Below are 25180 nucleotides of genomic sequence, written 5' to 3'. Positions count from 1 at the left end.
CTCGTAGTACGCGGTTCAGACTGATAAACGACGGACAACACCGGACCTAACTGATCCTTGCTCAGGTGAAATACCAGTACCTTCATACAATATTCTATTGAATCAATTCCTTAACCAAAACTCAATTAAATAATCAAAATATTAAAATACTAAGCCTTTTTGGGTTTACAAGCTCGATTCAGGAATTTCGGGTCATAATTTGGCAAAACGGACTTCGGAATTAGATTCAGGATGTCGAAAAACATAAAGTATAACTTTTCGAAAATTTAAATTCTTGGTCAAAATCAAAGTCAACGGGTTTGACTGATGATTTGGAGACTTTCGGGTTCGAATTTAACGAAACAGACCCCAAAAACAAATTCGAGACATAAAAAACTATCAGGATAGGTATACTCGAAAAAGATTAACGATCGATTAATAGTCGGTCAAAGCCGGTCAAAGTTCTGGTCAAAAGTGGTCAACCACTTTACGGAAATAGAATTTTTTTTCTTCAAAATTACGAAAATAGCACCATTTTAAAATTAATTACCAATATAACACCATTTTCAAAATATTTACTAAAATATCATTTTTTTCAAAAATTACGAAATAGCATTTTAAAAAAATTACAAAAATAGCACCCTTTTGAATTAATTTTCAGTATGTCACCAGTTTCAAAATAATTACTAAAATGTCACCGGTCAACGGGTCGGGTCGGGTCAAAACCGGTCAAACCGGTCATTTTGAGCTTCCCACGCGCAGTGACGGCGCGTGGGATCGTTTCTGGCAGCGAAAAATTCACGGAAAAATTTCTAAAAATTATTTTGAGCGATTTCAAGATACTTACAAAGATCGGTTCAAATTTTTGAACGGCGGAGAGCTCGATTTCATCAAATCGGAAACTTTGACCGCTTCACCTCCCCACGCGCCGCCGTCGACGGAGACCGAGGATGACACCGGCGGACTCGGAACTGCACAAATAACACGATGGTTCGGGAGGTGTCGTAAACGGAGCAACGATCGGCGATGAATTTAAGATTTTCTCGGCGATTGAGCTAAAACAAACGTCGAGGCTTTGACTTGAAATTCACGGCGTTTGGTAACGTTTCACCTCAATTAATTTAAGGGAATTGTTCCTCACTCGATAACGAACACGATAATGGTTTCAAAACGACGATCGGAATTCAGACGACGTCGGGATCGTTGTCGGAAGTTGAGGTTTGGAGAGAGGATTTTGGCTCAATTTAGAAGCAATTGGAAGCAATTGGTTTCTGACAGTATATAATACCCAACTTCACCAACCTTTCTTGGGTAAATTCAGGGTTTGGTCTCTGAATTTTTTTTAAACTCTAAAACAAGTTACAAATTTTTTAAAATCTTTTAATTTAGTCCCCAAATTTCTTAATTAAAATCTCAAATTACAATTATATTTTTTTTTCAAATTTCCGTGTTGTTACATATAGTTTACCCTAAATACAATTAAACATTGTCATGATACTATGCATGTAATTATGAAGTTCTGGAAAATCCTTTATCTACTTACTGTACTTGCCTTAAAATATGAGCCTTCTAATTTTACCCATTATATTTAGAATTAGGGTATACTATCATATTTGCCACTCTTATTTCAATTTTGTTTAGACTAAATTGACACTACAACAAAACTGTACATTTGCGGCATTTTTTTTACCTATAGCGCAGTTTTTAAGCGCCGCAGAAAACACCTGCGACGCTATGACAAACGTCGCGAAAAATGCCGCTGAAAATAGCGCCGCTAAAGTTCGCAGCGTTTGGTAACAAAATACGCCGCAATAGGTAACGATATATAGCGGCGTTTGTTGGACAAACGCCGCAATAGGTGTTGATATTTAGCGGCGTTTGTCCACCAAATGCCGTAATAGGTGTTGATATTTAGCGGTATTTTCCAACAAACGCTGCAATAGGTGTTGAGATTTAGCGGCGTGTTTGACACAAACGCCGCAATAGGTCTTGAGATTTAGCGATGTTTTCCCACAAACGCCGCAAAAGATCTGGTACATAGCGGCGCTTTTTAGAACAAACGCCACAAAATGTCATATCTATAGCGGCATTTTAAGATACAAACGCCGCTAATTACCTCTCTATAGCTAAGAGAAATTGATTTTTGCAAATTAAAACTAATTTGTCAAATGTTGTTTTCTACTCTTTTATTACCCAAATTTTACCTGTAGCATTTTCCAATAAACTTGACATCCATAAACAACAAACTTAAAATCCATAACAAGAAAATTGAAATCATAATAATAAATCAAAGTTTACATTAACGTAAAATATAATGTAGTTCACATTATTACTATAATAAACAATAATAACATCTAAGATATTTTGCTTATAATCTTACACATTCTTCACTACTCTTCGTCACAATGAGACACTTAAATTCAAAGAGATAAATCCAGTTTATATGGGAAACATGATGCAGAGCTAGTATTGTCCTGTCATTCTTGCACAGATATGTTGCTTCATGAGGTCTTACTCCAATTGCATGCCACTTGAAAAGGCCCCATCCATGGCAATGCAAACCCGATCTCTAGTTTCATATCCAAATAAATCATCAATGCCAATGAAAAATCCATATATCTTACGTTAAAAGTTAACAACACATTTCTTTAACAAACTAAAATTATAGATTCCTTAGCGGTACTCGTACCAAGTTCAAATAAGAAATTTGCAACATATTTTAGTACAAGATCAAACAAAGATTCAAATAGAGCATGCAGCTGCAACATTCTACTACTGATCTGCAACATGGAAATAAATCAATCAGTACAGAAACCATTAACTCTAACTGCCAATATGCTGCCTTAATGGTTATATAAGATAATGCCTTTTCCTGATTCAGAACAAGATTGGGAAAGTAAAATAGAATGTCTAATACTAATACAATGGGAGTAATTATAAAACCTAATGTGAGTTGGTCAAGGTAATAGCACCAAAAGCAGTAAAATGCAAAGCAAAAATAATAATATTCAAGATAGAGCCATAGATGGTGTAGAAATGTAATACTGTGTAAAAAACTCTTTCTGTATCAGCTTAAATCGCTTGAAATAAGGTAAATCCTAGGTTTAAAGTCTAGTAATAGAAAGATTAAAGAACAGGAGTATGAATTCCAAGAACAATAAAAAAGTTGATTGCTTTGGACTCATAATGTTGCCATCACCCTATTTCATGTGCAGTGAAGTGTAAAAAACAACTAAACATGAGTATTTAATGATTTAAACAGAACATAATATCGCGAGGCCAAAACATTCGCGACTTTGGTATCTCGTTAATATCCTCAAGATTATCTCGTTAATATCCTCAAGATAATATCGGATAATATTCGTTTTCTTCTATTTTGTTAGATCCAGAACACATAGTTTAAGAATCATGTCTTCAAACAAATGTCAAAATGCACTCATAAGAAATGTTGCTTCATTCATATATCAGAGCAATACCTGAAGAAATAAACCCATTAAATTGGAGAGTGAATCTGGAGCTAAATCTTCCGTGCCGCAGGCATGGAAAAGTTTGTAAAGACCTAATCCCACGAGTCCTGCTACATAGTGACAATATTCATCGTAGTCATCAACCGTTTCGACCTGCAGCAAAACACAAGTTCCCGGGATCGTATATAAGATAAATATATACATTTTTGGTCAAGTATACAAAATGATATGAAGACATTTAAGAGTATATTCTTGCATGCATTTGAATAGATTCAGGGCTAAGCTGAGAGATCGAGTTCTTATATATGGTAAAAGACAATCTAGAAAATCAACCGAATTTTAAATGCAAGAATGACAAACCTCCTTGCAAATGAATTTTGCCATCCCTGCACCCATTCTTTTCGTAATGTCCTCGATAGCCTCCTGATAACTGCATAATCAATTGAGAATTATCGACTTTTTTCTCATTCGGGATCAAAATCCACAATCAAAAACAACTTGAACCACTTATCTAAGATAGCCTAGTTAGGAGATAAAGACATAAACTAAATAAACACATACAAATCAGCACCACATTTAAGTCTTCATGAACAAGGAATCGAGAAAAAATTAAATAACCGACCCTTTTTGAGTTCGAGAAAAGCAGTAGATACATGATGAAAACTCGTCTATAAGAACTTTGTAGTTCTTTGTACTACCTGAAAAATTAGATAAAGCTATATAAGCAAACACACCGTGATTCATTAACCGATAAAGTTTTCGGTAATAAAATTAGCCCAATCCTGGTGCCATATTTCTCTACTCCACAGAGAATCGAGAATCCTCCTTTGAAGGAGAAAAAACTTCTAGATGCTCACATGAAAAGTGCCAGTTGCGATCGTATATATGACGATAGAAGTCTTTGTGGATAGGAACTTTGACATCAGTTGCTACACTAGTGCCATCCTCTGCACGAAAAAAAACCTCGGCTTCTTATCGAACAACTCGAAAAGGAAACGCAGAATATTACTATCATTCATAGATTATATAGGCCAAATATGCAGAAATTGTTCCTAGTAATTTAGAATCGGTGAAAGATTATGCACGATGAGAAAATAACACTTAAAAGAAAGGGAAATAAAGGGTTTAAAAGACAGAGAACAAACCAACAGTATCAAGCACTCGAAGAACCAAATAGAATATGCAGACCTACAAAACCACAAGTATGGGGAAAAATCAAATCACCAGATTGAACAAAGATTAGTCTAATCTTAAGGATTAATAAAATCCACAATAAATACAATCGAAATCGACAGTAAATTTACGAAATCAGACTACACCATATGAAATCCATAGATTTTTCTTACGGCTTTTCTAAGCGCGGTGTCGAGCTGTTGAATAATGAAGACGAAACTACGAGAGGCTTTGTGAAGCATGGAGAAACAAAAGGCCAAGTGAGGCCCCGACAGGATCTTTTTCTCGATATGCCTCGAAGCCAATTTCAGCTTCAACAATGGATAGAAATCATCCGGGTGTTTCACAAGCGCTCCCAAACTCCCTATAATTGAATATTTGTTTTGAAGTCAGACCAAAACAACAAATCAAAATATGGGTATATGGTGAAACAAATGGTTGTTTGGATTTTTTAGGGGGAAATGCAAACTGAGTCAAAATATGTGTTTGATATGTATGCTCATTTTTTTCTAAAAAAATCCATATGTTTGGAGGACCATACTCCCATATAGTTAAAGCAAATACAAAGGGACCACTCACCAGTTCAAGAATTTCATTCCCCTGGTTGCAATTTCTTCATTCTTTTCTCTATAGTTAGCTTCCCACAAATTATCCTCATTGCTGTCAATCTGAAGGACAAAAATTCCACCAATTAACCAATATTGAAATTGCAATTATAAAAAATTCCAATATAGGTAAAGTGGATGAGAATCTAGGGTTTCAATTCAAGTTTTTCAAAAAATTAGAAGAAATATAAGGTTTCAATTCAAGTTTTTCAAAAAAGAAAAAGAAAAGTAGAAATCTAGGGTTTTTGAAAGTGATACGAAGTGGAAGGACTGATGTGGATTTTTCCAGTACTGGAAATCATGATGATGGAACCTCGCATCACAGAGAACGGTGAGCTCATTAGCTTTCTTGAAGAGTGTTTCTTCTCTTAGAGAATGTGACTTGTCTGTTGGTCGGGTTCTCAAAAGCATGAGGCCCCTGAGAGTTAGGTTTAGGGCTAGGGTTTGCTAAATTTAGTTAAATGTGGTATATATATATCAGCGTTTATATAAAAACGCCACTAAAGAATGATTATTTAGCGGCGTTTGTGCTTAAAACACCATTAAAGTACAGTATTTAGCGGCGTTTATATAAAAGCGCCACTAAAGTACGAGTATTTGGAGGCGTTTGGGCTTAAAACGCCATTAAAGTATGCGTCTTTAGCAACGTTTGTATAAAAATGCCACTAAAGTACTAGTCTATAGCGGCGTTTGTATAAAAACGCCACTAAAGTACTAGTCTATAGCAGCGTTTGTATAAAAAAACGCCACTAAATCACGAGTCTATAGCGACGTTTGTATAAAAACGCCACTAAAGTTCATTCTTTAGCGTCGTTTTTATAAAAACACCGCTATAGTACGAGTCTTTAGCGGCATTTGTTCTAAAAGTGCCGCTACAAATGCCGCTATTAACCCATTTATTGTAGTGATTGCGACGTTTGTTGAAAAAACGCCATTATAAACAACTCTATTGCGGCGTTTGAGCTATAAACGCCGCTAAATTGCCACTCTATTACGGCGTTTGTTTAAAAAACGTCGCTAAAGTATAATTTTGTGACGTTTGTATTGTAAACGCTGCGACATGCTTAAATTTTGTAGCGTTTTCCCTTAAAACGCCGCTACATAACACATTTGCTGTAGTGTGATAATTGTAAATATTTTTTTCAATATTTTTAAGTAATGATTATTAAAAAATAATTTTATATATAGAAATTTATAATTTATTTGTAAAATTATAATATATTTTTTAAATAATGACTTTATGAATTTTTTAGTTCATCAAATTATTTTATAAATAATTTTTATTTAGTTATTATTGAATTTGTAAAATTTATAATTTATAAAGTTCCAACCATTTTAATTATTAGAAAGTGAAGTTAATTTTTTGTTAAGTAATGTGATTCAATTATTTAACTTTTGTTTAATAAGTTTAAATATGATTTATAAATGTGTTTATAATTTTAAAAATGAATGGTGAAATTTAATATATATTTTTTAAAAAATAGATTTTTAATTTTGGAGTTAAGAACATGAATGCAATTTTAGACTTTTCTGATATGACCGTAGGAATATTCAAAATATCTCTAATCACAGCTTGTGATGCAATCTCCTCATCACTTGATTCCCTTGTAGTTGAGGGTGGCAGCCAATGAGTAAGGACCTTGCAACCTCTAGAAGAAAATACATAACAAGCACTGCCTTGCGGTGGATAGATGTAAGCACAAGCTAGAAAAGGCTAACTAATGAAACCAATAAAATAATCTATATTGGCCTCTTCATTGGAGGGCGGTGGCGAGACCCAGGCAAGATTTGTAGATCACCCATGCTGCCTGAGCTCTCTTCATCTAGTACAAACACCACAACTTTATGTTCATACAATTCTCTCTGTTTCCAAGTTTTCTAAACGAACATGAAAGTTGCAATTCAAGAACGACCTGAGGTTCTTCCATCAGTCAGTTGAGTGTGACTTGAGAAAGGGAACCACAAAGGAACGCATTAGAAATACTAAGTTTCTGAACCAAATACGTGTGAGACATAAAACAAAACTTGGTCGTAGACTGCAATACCAAGAACAACAAAAGAACCGAACAGATCGTTAACCCTAAAACTTCGGTGACGAAAATATATTTAAAATAAATATAAAAAACCCTCTGCAAAGTCAAGCTTATGTTCTATGCGTTTCAAAATAAACAAAATCCAGAATACAAATTTTACCGTTCTTTTTTAGTGGGTAATAATCAGACCGCTCGAGAGCGAAAATTCTTCCAACTAATTCGAGACAGTTGGCAATAATAAAAGAAACCGGCTAAACTCACGATATAATGCACGAAAAATAAATAATTCACGAAATAACGTTCTCGCAAGATTATTTGCTGAAATAGGGCGAAATCAACAGTGTGGCCGTAGGTCGCCAAGCTTTCCGGGCGACCTACGACGTGGCTTCCGACGAGGGTCGTGTTCATTCCAGGTCGTGTGCATGGGAATGATCGTGTGCATGGGACATGCACAACCCAACCATAGGTCGCCATGCACGCCCGACGACATCCCCTGCTGCATGCTCGCCTGCTCGCGACCTTGTTTTTGGCCCCTACTCCACGCTGCATGGTCGCCTGCTCGCTGCATTATTGCTTGCCTGCTCTCGCTGCTCGCTGCATTATTGCAGCATAATTTTCGCTGCTTCATGCAGCAATTATTGCTGCAATCCACGAGAATCAACGGCTCGTGATTCTTCAATTATTGGTGCATGGCGTGATTCTTCAATTATTGGTGCATGGCAGCCGACCCTTTAATATATAGGGGGTATGATATGGGGTTAAGGAAGCATAAGAAAGAAAGGGAGAAGAGTGTCGAGAGAAAGGAAAGGAAGAAGAGGAAGAAGAAGAAAGAGAGTCTGGCAAGCAAACATCGAGGTAAATTTTCATTTTATTTAATTTAAATTAGTTTATTATTTTAAATTATTAGTTTGTTAGTTTAGGGTTAGGGTTAGTTTAGGGTTAGGGTAAAACATTTACTTAATTAGTTAGTTTGTAGTTAGTTATATATAAAATATGTAATTAGTTTGTGTTACTTAAATAGTTAAGTTGCCATATGATTTGTTGAATTATTTTATATAAAAATTTAGTTAATTAGTTTTTTAGTAGTGAATTATAATTAAAAAATATTTTATTAGTTTAAGTTATATTAAAGAATAGTTTATTAGTTGAAGTTATATTAAAGAATAGTTTATTAGTTGTTTAAAGAAAATTCACGTTTAAGTTATATTTTAAAAAGTTTAGTTTGTTACTTTATAAGTTTATTATATTATAAGTTATTATATTAAATTTTTTTGTTGGGTTGTAAATTAGTTAGTTAGTTAGTTACTTAACACTAGATTATATTAAATGATTTTTTAAATGCTGTTGTTTAATTTTTTTTTACAGATTCATTCCAATGGCTGACCAAATTCCACTGCTGAGACTTGACAATGAACATATTTCAAGTCATTTGGGGAATAATGGTGAAAAAAATATTTGTTTAATGAATTATAATTAATAAATATTTGAATATTATTTTATGGTGATTGTGATAAATGTTTTACATTATTTAATTGTAGGAGGACGAGCAGCGAGTCCTTTGTCTTCGGCTACATAAAGTGCCCAAGCCACACAGATTGATAGAAGAAAACTTGCAGGAGGCTGGATTTTGGTACGTAACATTTGTGCGAGATTACAAGTTGGTCCCAGGTTTGATCAGTGCCTTGATTGAGCGTTGGAGACCAGAAACGCACACGTTTCATTTGCCATGTGGCGAATGTACGATAACTCTGGAGGATGTGGCATTGCAACTCGGGGTCCAAACAAATGGGATGCCAGTGGTAATGTCACATGAGTTTAATAATGTGGCACAACTTTGTAGCTTGTTTCTTGGGAAAACGCCCGTACCACCAGAGTGTAAAGGGTGGCGTGTGAGGTTGTCATGGTTGAAGAATGAATTTCAGCTTCAACCAAATAGTACGGAGCACGAAATTATATATGCAACACGAGCATATATATTACAGTTGATTGGGGGTATTTTAATGCCGGATAAATCCGGTAGTTATGTTCACACTCAATATCTTCTTTTTTTAAGAAATTTTGAGAATAGTAGGCAATATAGTTGGGGATCGGCGATATTGGCGTTCTTGTATCGTGAGATGTGCAAGGCGTCATTAGTCGTGAATGATAATAATACAGCAGAAATCGGTGGATGTCTGTTGCTGCTACAGTCATGGGCTTGGCATAGACTTCCGTTTCTGACACCGATTAGTCGAACTGCGGTTGACTTTCCGCTTGCCGGAAGGTAATATGAATTCTCTATTTTAATATAAAATATTAATTATAAAATAAAAATGACCATACTTTTGTTTTGATTGATATACAGATGGAGGCATAAAATTGAAGGCACGGGGTTGGTGCACAACAACATTAAAGAGTTCAGGCTGAAGATCGACATTAAGGAAAAAAAAGGAGGTATGTATAATCTGTTATTTTTAATTATTATTTAAATTAACTATATTATTTGATTTAAATAAATTTTATTGTTTTTGTAATTTTACAGTTTAATTGGAGATCATACATGAATGAAGAAATACTTGCGTTGATACCGCACGATATTTTAGATGGGTTTCAATATTGGTGTGTTGTTACACCATTGATCAATTTTGCGTTTGTTGAGATCCAATTTGGGGATAGAGTGTTGAGGCACTTCCACCAACCTATTCCGCGGAGTCCATGGGATCATGACCTCCTCCAAATCTTAGATGGTCGTCGTCAGGTGAATTGGGTTGAGACGCATGACCAGCTGCACAGATTTGATGGTCGTCGTAAAGAAAATGTTAATTGGGTTGAGAAGCATGCAACCTACATTAATGCTTGGAACAATAGGGCTTCATTCATGCCAACTCTTGACGACATTCAAGACGACGACTTTAATTTTGAGACTTCGGCTTACCTTGCTTATTTTTTGGATAATGGAAAGCCATTCTTGACAACAATTATAGAGAGGCGACAATTTTTTAGGTTTAAGAAAAGATTTGGTAAAGCTGAATACTCTCTACCAAGTGGGAGTGGGAGTTCATCTCAACAACCTGAAGCGGAAATGACCGATGTGGATAATAGCGCACCACAACCGTTCGGCGACGCATACATACCAGAGTTTGTGCAGCCTGATGCATCCATCTACTCTCCCATGTTTTCGTTGACGTATGACTTTGAACACATGTCAGTTCAAATGCCCCCAACGAATGAGGAGGATGGGTACCATACTCGTGAGCAACCGCAACGGCCACAACGCATCAGACGTCCGCCCCAACATTATCATTTACAACTCCCCGACATCGGCAACATTGTAAACTAGTTTGTTATTTGTTACAAATTTAATATTGAAATTAGACTAGTTTTTTCAAACCTTAACAAATTCGACATATTTATAATAAATCATTACTATCAAATCATTACTAAATCATTACTATCAAATCATTAAAAATTAATAATAATTTAATTATTACTAATCATTACTAAATATTACTATCAAATAATTAAATATTAATAACAATTTCATTATTACTAATCATTACTAATCATTACTAAATCATTACTATCAAATCATTAAATATTAATAACAATTTCATTATTACTAATCATTATTAAATCATTACTATCAAATCATTAAAAATTAATAATAATTTCATTATTACTAATCATTACTAAATCATTACTATCAAATCATTAAAATTAATAATAATTTCATTATTACTAAATCATTACTATCAAATCATTAAATATTAATAACAATTTCATTATTACTAATCATTACTAAATCATTACTATCAAATCATTAAATATTAATAACAATTTCATTATTACTAATCATTACTAAATCATTACTATCAAATCATTAAATATTAATAACAATTTCATTATTACTAATCATTATTAAATCATTACTATCAAATCATTAAAATTAATAATTTCATTATTACTAATCATTGCTAATCATTACTATCAAATCATTAAAATTAATAATAATTTCATTATTACTAAATATTACTATCAAATAATTAAAAATTAATAATAATTTCATTATTACTAATCATTACTAATCATTACTATCAAATCATTAAAAATTAATAATAATTTCATTATTACTAATCATTACTATTAAATCATTAAAAATTAATAATAATTTCATTATTACTAATCATTACTAAATCATTAATATCAAATCATTAAATATTAATAATAATTTCATTATTACTAATTATTACTAAATCATTACTATCAAATCATTAAATATTAATAATAATTTCATCATTACTAATCATTACTAAATCTTATAAATACATAGAAATTCATAGAAATACATATATCATTACTAATGATGAGGCTTATATCTTGGTAAATTAGGACAATTATTTTTTGAATGGCCTTCACCCCTACATAATCCACATCTCTTTGCTTGACCTCTCTCTCTAGCATGGAAATCCATACTGGTATGAATTCGAGTGGACTCAGGTCGACCCTTCGGACTTCTGCGAAGCATTGGATTTGGTAGCCATTCATCATGATCTTTTTTGGGCCAATATGATTCATTCGGGATCTGTCTGAACGCATAGCTGTAGACATTTAATATCCTACGTAGGTGGAAGCATTCATCAACATAAGTGTATGCGCTTACACCAGCATACATACATGCAGCGACTGCATGAGCACATGGATATTTCCATGCCTGAAAACGACCACAATCACACCATTTGTGTCGTAAATCAACTCTAAATGTTTGGTCTTCTCCTCCGACGTTACGGCGTATGCACGACACGACAAAAGTATGACCAACTCGGTCGAAATTATGAACAACCATTGATGTTGCCAATCGCTCATTTGCTTCCATTGATTCTACCACTGTAGGAGCCCAAGTTTGACCTCTATTTATGAGACTCTCAATTTCCTTACCTTTGTCCGACCAAACTTTAGCCAATCTAAAATACGTCTCTTTCACCACACTCGCTATTGGGAGATGGCGTGTACCTTTTAGTACCGAATTAATGGTCTCAACAAGGTTTGTGGTCATATGTCCATATCTCCGACCTTCATCGTATGCTTGCGACCATTTTTCACGCGGTATTTTTGAAGCCCACTTCCAAACACGCTGATCATCGTAAAATACCTTCAAATTCTCCAATCTCTTGTCAAAATTTGGTCGACGTAGTTCGTATCCTGTTCCATAATATATTTTGTTAAACCGTAATTAAAAAAAACAACGTAAAAAATGCATAAATATTGTAAATAAAACTTACCCATGCTGACTATCTCGCTACGAATATGTGCGTTATGAAATTGGTCGATACTATTCTTGCCAATATGACGGATACAAAATGTCGGATATGCATACGGAGGTATCCAACGACTTCCTGGTCGTTTAATTACCGCCAAAATACTCGTTCCTCTATCGGATATCAAGCAAACTCCATCTTCACGAATGACATATTGACGTAGATTGGTCAGAAAGAAATCCCAAGCCTCTGTTGTCTCTCCCTCAACAATGGCGAATGCAATTGGGAAGATATTTCGCTCACCATCTTGAGCAACTGCCATCAAAAGTACATGCCTATATTGACCATACAGCCACGTACCATCTACTTGGATCATACGTTTGCAAAATGGAAATCCTTCAATACATGCCTTGAATGCCCAAAATAGTCTATGAAATATTTTCTTCCCTCGCAGAAGTTGACCTTCTTCGTCATATGCGGGCATGGTTTGAGACTTCACTATGGTTCCTGGGATAAATCGCTTCATTGCTTGTAGCAAATGTGGTAGCTTATTGTACGATGTATCCCAATCTCCATACGTCAGCTTCATTGCCTTCATCTTCGCATTCCACACCTTGCCATATTTTACTTGATATCCAAATTGGCTTCGAATAGATGCAGCTAACACTGAACAAGATATCATTGGATCCTTTTCAACCATCGCCTTCACGTATTCACATATTACATCGGAGTCCAATACTCGGTGGTCTTGTTCGATGGAGTTTCGTAAACATGTGTGCGGACCATTGTACCTCGTGATGACCCAAACATCGTGCCTTTGATTTTTCGACACTCTGATCTTCCACTTGCACTCTGGGCCATATTTTACACACTTCGCGTATAGGGTTTTCTGGTTAGACTCTATAACATGGACATCAACATGGCATTTGATGCAATACTCTTTAATCGTCAACGTAGCTTCATTTTTTCCTCTGAATTGCACCCCAACTGAAAATTCACCAGAATTATCGAATGATTCAGTCATTTGGTATGGAGGTAAATGTGGCATGTATGGGAATTCAGGTGCCCTCATCGCATCATAGTCTATCTCGTACATGTGAGGAGTAGCTTCATACGGTGCCGGAACTTCATCAATTGCACCTCCACCAAAAATATTTTCGTCGTCGCCCAAAACGGGTTCTTCGGTTTCTTCATCTTCGCTTGAATCATCGTGAATTTCTCCCCATCGATTTTCAGCGTCAATATCAACAACTAATTTCGGTATGTTTCTCGTCTCATACTCTGCTGTTGCAGATGTCCCCCCGACTTCATTTACACTTTCCAATAGTGCCATAAAACTATTCGGGAACCTGTACGTCGGCTCCTCAAACTGACTATATAAAGCCATTTCAGATGGATTTTGAGCCACACCTCTTGATGACCCAGGAACATCACATATGTTACGCACATCAACAAATAACTCAATAACTGCTATATTGGTTGACTCATGTAATCCAACCATGGTTCCAATATCATCTTCTTCTTCAAGTGGAACTGCAGCATATCTGACTGGGTTGGGGCATATCATAAACCTATACCTCAAACCATCAACTGCAGCTCGAATTTTTCTTTCTATCTTATGCTTCATTTCTATAAATGTGATGTCTTTTTGAACATCATATTTATTGGTTTTTCAGACTGAAAAACTACTCCGACCTCATTTTCCATAATTGTCCATAATGGACAATCGTGAAAAATTATTGCTCATTTTCTCTACAAATAAAAAATAAATTAATTTAGATTAAAATATTAGATAAGATAATTTCATAAAACATTAAATCATTAAATATAATAATATACTATTATATTAATGATCAAATAAAATTTTTTATTTAACTTGATTAATTGATTAATTATATATTAATAATGATTTAATAATTATTATTAATCTAATGATTTGATATTTAATGATTTAATAATAATATGATTTAGACATGATTACTAATAATTATTTATTATAAATATTTAATGATTTAGATTTGATACTAACCGTTTAGTAATTATTACTAATAATCATGATTAGTTTGATAATATTTTTTATTTTTAAAAAATATCAAACAAATTTGTTAGGCAAAATATCGTGATAATGCGTTGGCCGGATTATTTCATTCAATTAATTTTTACTCCTTACTAATTTACACATACAATAAATAAAACAAAATATTTTTTTTAAACAACACTAAATATTTTTAAACACAATATTTTTTTTAAACAAAAATTATCTCGCACAAATTAGTTTATATAATCTAATATAAACTTACTTTCTAACTAATTTACACATACACAACAACAAAAATAGACAACAAAAAATAATAAATTACTCACGTTTATGCCTTCCTCCTTTCCTTTCTTTTCCTTCTTTGTTTCTTTATTCGAATCAATTTCAACATGGGCAAATGTTGTGGAATAATGTCATGTATGTGTAAACCGTTTAATTTATTTAAACAGTAATAGCTCCCACAAATTAATTTTATATAATCTAATATATTATAATATAACTTAAACTAATAAACTATTTCTTTATTATAATATAACTTAGTTAAAATAACACACTAATTAAGCACTAATTAATTTTTTTATAAATAACTTCAACTTCATGAACAATCTAATATATGTTTAAAGACACTAACAAATTAATTAATATTTTTTTATATTTAATAAATTAAACTAATAAACTAATTAACTAATTTTTTTATATAATATAATATATAACTTAAACTAACAAACTAATTAACTAGATTTTAGTTTTACCCTAAACCCTAAACTAACAAACTAATAATTTCATATAATAAACTAAATTAAACAATAAAAAATTACCTCACAAACTATGTTTGATCCTTTATCTTATTTTCTTCTTCTTCCTTTTCTTTCTCTCGGCAAAGTTTATATGTGCTTATGCTTATGCTCTTGGTTCTGCTTCTGCTTCTACCCTAAACCCCATATCATTTATATAAAGCAAAAAATCGTTGTACATAGTCATTAAAATTTGACTATTGAATAAAATAATATTAGGATTGAATCGTATAACTATTGAGCATTGAAAGTCTTCAATTGAACAACAATATTTGCTGCATTTAACAGCTAAATTAACGCTGCAATCATACAGCTATGGATGCAACGCATGCAGCTACGGATGCAGGAATCTCCCAGCTAGCTATGGATGCAACGCATGCATGAGTGATAGAGTTAAAGCTTGGTCGCGATGCAGGAATCTCCCAGCTATGGATGCATGATGATGCAGACCTACCATGTCGTCGGGACTCCATGGCGACCTACCATGTCGCCGGTGTCGCCGGACTCGCGACCTACCATGTCGCCGGGACTCCATGGCGACCTACCATGTCGGGACTCCATGGCGACCTACCATGTCGCCGGCCATGGCGACCTACGATAGAACCGATCCTTGGTCGCCCCGAGTGCCTCATGCATGAACCGATCCTTGGTCATCCTTGGTGCATGGCCCATGCAGAGGTTTGCCGAGATCAGACCACGTGAACAAAGCGCAGCGCGACCTATCCCATGCCTCGTGCATGGCCCATGCATAGCACCAAAGCAGCATCAGCGAGCAACAGAGGGCAAAGAACCAAAGCAGAGGGCAAAGAATGATGGACGCCGGGCGTGCATGGCGACCTTATAGGACGCCAGGCGTGCATGGCGACCTTATAGGACGCCGGGCGTGCATGGCGACCTATAAGGACGCCGGGCGTGCATGGCGACCTATGCTGTCACTGTAGAATTTACCCCATTCGAGCAATTAATCTGGCCAGTGCATCATCTCGTAAAATATTTTTTTTGAATGCATTATGTCGTGAGTTTTTCCGTAAGAAACCAATGCAAAGTTCTGGATTTGCCTGATTACTAAAATCAAACACGGTCAGCTTCCTTCCAAGAATTTATACAAAAAATAAATAAATAAGGAGAAACGATTCGCAAAAAAGTCAACATAAATCTATGACCTCGCGGCTCCAGCACACCAAAAGGCTTCGACTAATTCAAATCTAACAAAAGAGCATTTTCACACTAAATTTCCCTCCACAGTCAATACCTCCCTCCCACTAGAAAGAACCACAAAGAACGAAACTGGGTCTTCTACTTTAATGAAGAATGAAGGAAAAACAGTAAACAGTAAGACAAGGCAACAACTGGAATAAATCAAGAAGACAGCTACCTGATGAATGGAGGAGATCAAAGAAAATTGGAGGAAGTCTCAAAATTTTCGGGTTTTTTGAAGATGGATTCAAAAAGACTAAGATCTAGGGCAGGCCAATCATGGACCATGAAACATGGAAACATATTTGTAGTTGGAATTTTGTTGCGAAAACGAGCTAATTAACTCAGGAAATCAACAAGCAGTAAAATAAATAAAGAACACAATATTTAATGAGGTTTGGTAATGTGCCTATGCCCTCGAGAACGATGAGCGGTTGTTTTTTTTATTATTTGCAATAATCCAAAATTAGGGTACAATTACAGTATATAATCAGTTTGCTTCGCTTATTCCACTCCACTCTAGCATTTGTCCTCCAACTGATATATGAACTATACCTAACAAATTTCAAAGGTTAAAGTGCTTCGATAGAGCACGATTTTAGAAAATGAGAGGAATGAAGAACTCAATTTAATGAAACTGCTCTACTGTTGAAGATGGAGTAGGAAGAGGTTGGAAAAAAAAACTAGGGTTCGCGCACGAGACAAATAGGGATATGAATCCTATGGCGGAATTTGCAAGATAAATGCCACTAATTACATATCTCTAACGGCGATATTGTTTTACAAAAATGCCATAACTGTGCGTGTTTTTAGCGACGTGTATTAGATAACGCCAGCATTATAAGCCTAATGGCGTTTTCTCATAAAAACACCACTAAAAGTACTTGACTATTACGGCACATTTGAATAAACGCCGCTAATTTTTCCTTTTTGTGGCGTTTTTTATGTAGATGTCGTAAAGATATAAAAAGATAGTGGCGTTTTTTGAGTAAATGCCAATAAAGATGCCGCTAAATACCAAGTTTGCTGTAATGACTACTTTTCTAAAACTTACAGTCGACATTCATATATTTCTCTATTATAGAAACTTCAGACTGCTTTTGCATATGACAACCATGTATAAACAAGGAAAGATACTTACATTTTCCACTCCCACAAAGCTTAATCTTTTCTCAGAAACTACCAGCGGATTACCCCTTCCAAGTTTCAGTCATGAAAAACACTATTATGTAAACTAAAAAAAAGAACATGAAATCAAAACTTGATAGTAAAGTTCCGACTTACGCCTAACCAAAATCCCTACTTAAAAATTTGTAGTCCAAAATTTACTCTAAATTACCAAAATAGACTCGTTTAAACCATACTAAATCCTTTGTTTCCCACCATTTACTCATAAAACAAATACAAGTAAAAAGAAGGGGAACAAAGACAACCAATAGTGTCCATAGTTCAATCTTTATTCTTATTGCTCCATTCACACGAAGAGTATTTTCATCAACTTTGGTATTGTGAGTTGGATTTAGAGGCTCACTCTTGCTTTAGTTGTATATTTATCCAATCGATTGAATATTAGTTCAATCAGTATGAATGTTATTATAACATTCAGAGACTCGTAGGTTTAATTTTGTTTAGACATAATTGTTCCGTTTAAAGAGTTTGAAATTATAGAAACTTTAGATACTATAATTTATTTTTAAAAAAATTAAAATTAAAATTTATGTCTGCCTAAAATTGGCCAAAGTGCCTATGATTAATGTAAAAACTACTTATTGGTAAATAAGAAAATTAAATGAAACTATTTTAAATATTTACCATAAATTAATTATCACTATGAATACATCAAATCTTCTATTTTCTGTCAATTCGCCCGCAAAGCCAACAACTTGCAAATGATAGCACAAATCGAAACTTAATAGGTAGCATTCTCCACGTAAATCCCTCATATGATCACTACAATTTTGATGGTTTTAGAATTCGACCACCTCATCTGGCACGATTAGGCTCCTCGGCTATGGTTTCTAGCAATGGTTTCTTGGACCTTGTCATGGACAGCCTATGCATGAACTCCGGAGATGAAAACTCTTCGATATCATCCAAGTTAAGCTTCGCCTGCATTGACCTTTCCTCCTCAATCTCCTCTTCATCAGTTTCCGGCAAGACCTTTACCTTCCCGCCGAAACCCTTTTTGGATGCCGAATTCGCGGCAATAAGCAAGGCTCCCATGTCAGCCGCGGTGACCGCGGAGTTCACTCTCTTCATGGGAAACATGACGTATATATTGGCCGGCTCCAAATCTTGGTCTGCGTTGAGAGGAGAGAATCTACGGCCGAGCTTGAGTGACTTAGAGTTTACGACGAACAAGTTTGGAGTTTCGAGCATTAGCTCAGCCGCTTTGATGGGTTCGTCGAATCGCCTGATTTCGCCGGTCGGTAGAATCACTTTGGTTGTTTTTGATGATCTGGTGCTGCCGCCCGATGGGGTTGATAAAGCGCAAGAAACGTAGTTCCCCATGTTGTTCCTAGGCTTTAACTACCTCAATGCAAGAAAAAGGAAAGATGAGTGTTAAAGAGGGTTTCTTGGGGGAGTTGTGGAAAGGAATGTGTTTACTTTAGAAGGTGATGGGGATGGAGTTGTTGATATACATTTATAAAGGCCAAATGGAAATGGTTATCATTATTGTATATAAATAGTTTAAGGCTAAACTTCACAAATGATCACTATACTTTCTATAAATAGTTTTTGTGCACTCAACTTTTAAAAGTTACAAAATAAGTTTAACTTTTTTATTTTATTACAAAAGAACACCATCGGTTAGCTAACTTTAATTGCCGGTACGGGATGATATGACATGCTGGAATAGTGATAATTTTTTAGTATTTTAAATAAAATAATAATAATAAATTAAAAATATATGATAATTTATTTTATTAATTAGTACGCACATCATCTCATTGATGACAATATTAAATGTTATTTAATTGAGTCATATTCATTTTGTAATAAAATCTAAAACCTAATGTTTATTTTATAATTTTTGAAAGGTCAATATTCAAAAAGATTATTTTGAGATAGTTTAGTGAATATTTGTGAACTTTACTCATTGTTTAACTATATCAAAGCCCCTGTAGTTTTCTAGAGTTTTAAAATTGTATCCATTATTTTTATTCCTAGGAATTTAATCTTTTTGACTTATCTAATTCTAAAATAAAATTCTATTTGATAATGTTGTTAAGAGATTTTCTTTACTTTTTTTTTTGAACGGGAGAGAAGGTCAGAGACCGTCACATTGAACGTGTTATTCGAAAATAGAGGAGCCATGTATGTCCCCGGTAAGGAAGCGCTTGAAGCCGAGGGCAGAAAGAGTTGAAAACTAGCAATAGAACCATCCCTTGGTGTGTCCATCTTGCAATGAAATTGCCACTGCATTTGTTTCATGATAAATCTTTTGTAACGAACATTCCACCTTTTGTAGCAGAGGAGAGCTATGGATCTGATGAGGCCAAAGGAATTGTAATTGGATGGAGGAGAGAACAAGATCAAAGCTTCCGAGCTACCGGTCTGGACCAACACGCGATAGCCATCACTCCAAGCGAGACAAAGGCCGAAGAGGATGACCCACAATTCAGTTTCCAGCACCGTGGATTTCCCAGTGTTGTTAATTAAACTTTAATTTTGAAATCACAAGAGATATTGAATTCCTAAATTATAAGGAAATGGGCTAAATTTAAAAAGCTCAAAAAGCATGAGGAGTGGAGGCAAAATGAGACCAAATGAATGCAGAAAAATGTGCAGGAAGATTCGTAAATGGGTTTTGTGTGAACTGGGAAAATGGGAATGGCTGACATTTTGACATTGAGTGGGCAATCCCCGCGTCAAGGAAAAAGGAGTGAACTTCTAATCATGTGATTTGGTTGGAAGCTACAATCTCTAAGCTGTCGGAATCATTACACATATATAAAATGGGGCTAAACTACCAGTTAGATCATTTTTATTTTTATTTTGTTTGAATTTGTTCACCAACATTGAAAAAAATTAGGTGACAAATCACTTATGTTATCAACTTTTTACAATTTAATCATTAAGTTGTTTACTCCGACCTAAGTGATCAAATTAATGGGAATTAACAGCTCAATAACATAAATAATTGAAATGTAACATTTTTAATTTTTGTAACCAAAATTTGAACAAAATTAAAATTGAGGCGATCAAGGTAGTTTATCCTATAAAGTAGTTCATGTTTACCCTGTCCCATTATTTGCCTTGGTTTTTCTTACAATATCACCATCAATTAATTAATTCAATTGATAACTTCCTGGCAACTCAACCAAAACTACGAAAAGAAGAAGGATGGATTAATTCCTAAAAGAAAAAGTCTTTTTATATCCATATAGTTTAGTCAGCCAAGCAATGGTAAGGCATGTGAAGCTTGGTTCTTGATTTTCAACGAAAATAGTCAACGGTTTGGATGGAAGTGGTTACTACATTTTTTTCTTATGGGTACAGATGGGAGCCAGTAGCGGCGGCGTTGACGGTGGTAGTGTAAATATACTTCAAAACGCGGCTTATCGTACACCACCGCCGGTGCCAGCAACTTCCTTATTCGATTCCTTTTGTTATACGGATTTATGTCTTGGAAATGTATAAATTAAGTTACGGCTAAATAATTAAATCATCTGCCTTATTCTTAGAAACAATTTATTCTGATTACAACGTCATCCCAAATTTGAACTTCTTTAAAAAAATCGACGCACCACCATTTATTTTTATTTTTTGATTAAATGCACTGTAATTTAAAAGAAAGCCAGCCATGTGGGTGATGATCGTACCAGGAACCTCATTAATAGGAATTTTATAACAGTAAACTACTTCCTGCCAAAAACATCATACGAGCAGTGGTCAGCATGAGATTTTGATGATCATGGGAGAACTAAAAATTTAAGTCTTTAATCAAAGGTTTAAATTATAATTTGTATTTATTTTCAATAGCGTTGTGTTTATCGTTATTGTGAATATGACATATGAATATTGTAACCATTGCAAGAAACATGGTTGTGGATTTTTAATAATATATATTATTATGGATATAACAATTGTTGATTTTGCATTTTTGGATGATGTATTTATCAATGTATAACAGTCATTGTTGTAGTTACATACCGTTATTTAAGTAATTGTTCATAATAATAAGTGTTGGAAAAATATTAATTATCCAAAAAAAATAAGTGTTGAAAAAAAATAAATTTTAAGGGTAGTTTCATAATAATAAATATTGAAAAAATGAGTCCCTAATAACAAATATATTTTTTTTAAGAATATGCTCATAATAACAAATATTTAAAAATTGAACCTCCAATAAAAAGTACTAAAAATTGGATTCATAAAAAGTAAATAAATATTAGAAAAAAATAAATTTTAAAGTATGTCCCTAATAACAAATATTGAAAAAATTGGACACCCGATAATAAGTATGGTTAGGCTTTAATAACAAATGTTACAAAATATTAGTAAAAAATTAGATATCTATACAAATATTAGAAAAAAATAAATTATAAAAATAAGCCTCTAATAATAAATATTAAAAAATAAGCCTATAATAATAAATATTAAAGAAAAATTAAAACATAATAACAAGTATTTCAAATAATTGCTCCTATAATACATTATAAAAATTTTGGTCATGGGCAGGTGCCCCTGGTCTTTTTGGCCCAATTGGCCGAACAGTATATATATATTTAAGAAAATAAGGCATAATGACTTTTATTTTATTTTGAGATCTATGTCATTTTATTTAGTGTTCATGGAAATAAAAAATATTTTTTATTCAAACTCAATATGTTGAGGTGACGAATTTTAATAAAATATAAATTTTATTAAATTTTACCATATCAAGGTAAAAAATTTGAATAAAAAAAATATTTATTTTTAAAATTTATCACCTCGTCGTGATGAGTTTCAAGTCATTATAATAAATACTGTAAATTCTAAAATACACTTTAACATGTCTATTAGACTAATTTTTTTATTAGTTTTGGCATATTAGGCCAAAAAAATGGGTACCCCTCTTGCCCAGGCCCAGATACAGCACAGGCAGAAGACAGTGGATCAAAATCACCACCAAACCAATGAGAAAACTCAGCAACTACTCCCACCCTCGTGGCCGTACTTTGTTACCGGAGTTCCAGGTTCATTTAATGGACTATTGTTCCCGATATCCTCGATCTATATCGGACACTCGGCGATGCCATTGAAATGGCTGTCCCAAGTTCCCGAGCAAGTTCCCGAAATCAATACTATATAATCATATTAATTTTCCTAAAAAAATAGTCTTAGATATTATTTAACCTTTATTTTATAATTTTTAAAACTTTAATAAAAAAACATTTTATCATAACTCAATAATCATTTATATCATTTAGCTGATTACTAAAAGAGATATCGGGGAGGGGATCCCAAAACCTCTCTGTTTTTATTCAATTTAGTTCCGGCCCCTACCATTTTTCGATTTAAATATTTCTTAGGTCCTATTAATCTGAAATTAGATAAATTAAGCTTGGCCTCCATTTTTTGTTTAAATATTTCTTTAGTCCTTTTCAATTTTGAAATTAGTCAAATTAGACCCAGACTTTCATTTTATTACTATTTATAGTTGTCCCCTCCCAAACTTTCATCCCGGCTTCGCCCGACTGGGTACGGCCTTTTAAAAGGTCCAGATGGTTGTTTTGTTCTCTATGTGATTTTTATTTTAAATTTTTCTAGATTATTATTATTATTTGTTTTTATATCCAAAAGCATATTAGACTTTTGTATGGAAAGAAGGAAAAGTAACAATCAAATGCAGGGTTGTTAGTTTCGTTTTAAGGATATTTCGTTTACGGGTAGAATTATAAGAGTATTATACTTTTAATCCATCGCTAAGAATATTTGATATAATGTATATAAGGGGTTCATTATCATAGTTATATAACTTGTTATACACATACACAGGCACATGTACATATTGTGCCTCACTTCACTCAGGAGAGTGGTCTTATGTGCTTTACTTGTTAACAAATAATACAGGTTTTAGCTTGCTGTTCTGTAACGTTTTATTTATTTATTTGGACATATAATTCAGATTAAGATAAGTATCATATATGCCTAATTAACAAACAAAAAGTGCATATGCTCAAATCTTCTTCTAATCATACAATTTTACCAGATAAGATTTGGTATTATAATAATCCACTACAATTAGTCTTTTCAAATGTCATTATACGCTAAGAGAAGTACCATTTTGGAGATGCAAACAATGATAATTAGGAATAAAAAATTAGGTTTAGTAGTGAACAGCATAACACCTGCAACTAGAAAAGAAAGTATTGAAAAGCTGAAAGCCTTATCCAAGCCAACTTTTATCCGTAGGTCAGAAAAAGGAGAAGACAACACAAAATGAAGAATCAAGAACTATCACTACGCTAAATTCTTATTATTTTGTTTTGATACGCTATCGTTATTATTATTAAAATTGGGTTTTAAGAGTTAAAATGTTTATATATTTTCATATTGTGTATTTTGTGTTCAGTTTTTTTTTAATCTTGCCATGATAATATCTCGTATTTAATATTATGATGTCTAAATTTATATACAAAGATATTATTTTTCAGTAAAAAAACGACGTGTTTTAAAATTACACATAAAAGTTGATTAAATATAATAAATGTTTAGTAATTTTTTCGTTTAAATTTTTTCATGTAAAATAGTATTCTCTTTCTCATTAAATATGTCCCTTTTGAATTTTAAATTATCTCATTCAAAATGTACTATTAAAAAAATTAACAAATAATATAATACTTATATTTTTTTTACCCTTATTCTTTGACACTTATCAAAATAAATTTATAAAATTTAGCAATCACTTTTCGAGAGATAATTTTATCAATCCCCATATTTTAAATATGGTCAAAATTATTTCCTAAAATTATTTGTTTTATCAACATGAGCCATAATTAATGGGACGATAGAAGTAATATTTTATTTCTTTATTTTTTACAATAGTTTCTATCAAGGACAGATGCAAGAATTTGTGTCAGAGACTAACATAAAAAATTGTATTAAAACCTTAGGGGTGAAGATTATAAAATCGCAGGGATATATAATTAAAATAATTCATATAAAATACAAAAAATATCTAAAATACAAGGAAATTTTAAATTTCTAAGAGTACGATGTACCCCCTAGCACCCTCTCTATCCATCCCTAATTTCTATTACAATTATCTCTGTTTTTTAAACGAAGAAAAAATGAGTTTTAACATGGTTATGAACATAAAACATGTCTTCGATTTTTTAAATTTAGGGAGGGATTGGCCTAATTATAAGATTTTATTAAAAAACACAATCAAACCATTTCATTTTCTAAAGCTGCATGGATAAATTTAGGCGTTTCTATCAAAATATCACCCTAAAACTCAATAATTATCATTTAGGTATTCTCTCCATTAATATTATTGATCTAGCACTATTTTTGACACGATGATAATAAAGCGCGGATCGTCAGCCGTACTTTCGCGGAGTTTTGTTTCTGCCTTTCGTACGTGTCAGCCGTTCAACGAATTACGTTATACCAACTCGGAAAGAACCTTACAAAAGTGCATCTGACTATCTACGCTTTATTGTCATCGT

The 25180-nt window shown here is 33.4% G+C and overlaps 1 protein-coding gene and 1 pseudogene across 1 annotated transcript; both read right to left on the bottom strand.

Annotated features, from left to right (window-relative positions):
- Positions 1 to 3225: 3225 nt before the first annotated feature.
- On the bottom strand, positions 3226 to 7885 carry LOC120154082 (annotated as a pseudogene).
- Positions 7886 to 18392: 10507 nt separating this feature from the next.
- Positions 18393 to 19104, bottom strand: LOC120153990. The gene has a single exon (XM_039165846.1). The coding sequence runs from the start codon at positions 19029 to 19031 to the stop codon at positions 18504 to 18506; it is 528 nt and encodes a 175-aa protein (XP_039021777.1). The 5' UTR covers positions 19032 to 19104; the 3' UTR covers positions 18393 to 18503.
- Positions 19105 to 25180: the final 6076 nt, after the last annotated feature.

Source organism: Hibiscus syriacus, unplaced genomic scaffold (assembly GCF_006381635.1).
Source record: "Hibiscus syriacus cultivar Baekdansim isolate YM2019G1 unplaced genomic scaffold, ASM638163v2 tig00111105_pilon, whole genome shotgun sequence".
NCBI classification, from domain to species: Eukaryota; Viridiplantae; Streptophyta; class Magnoliopsida; order Malvales; family Malvaceae; genus Hibiscus; species Hibiscus syriacus.
This window is presented reverse-complemented; position numbering and strand designations above follow the sequence as displayed.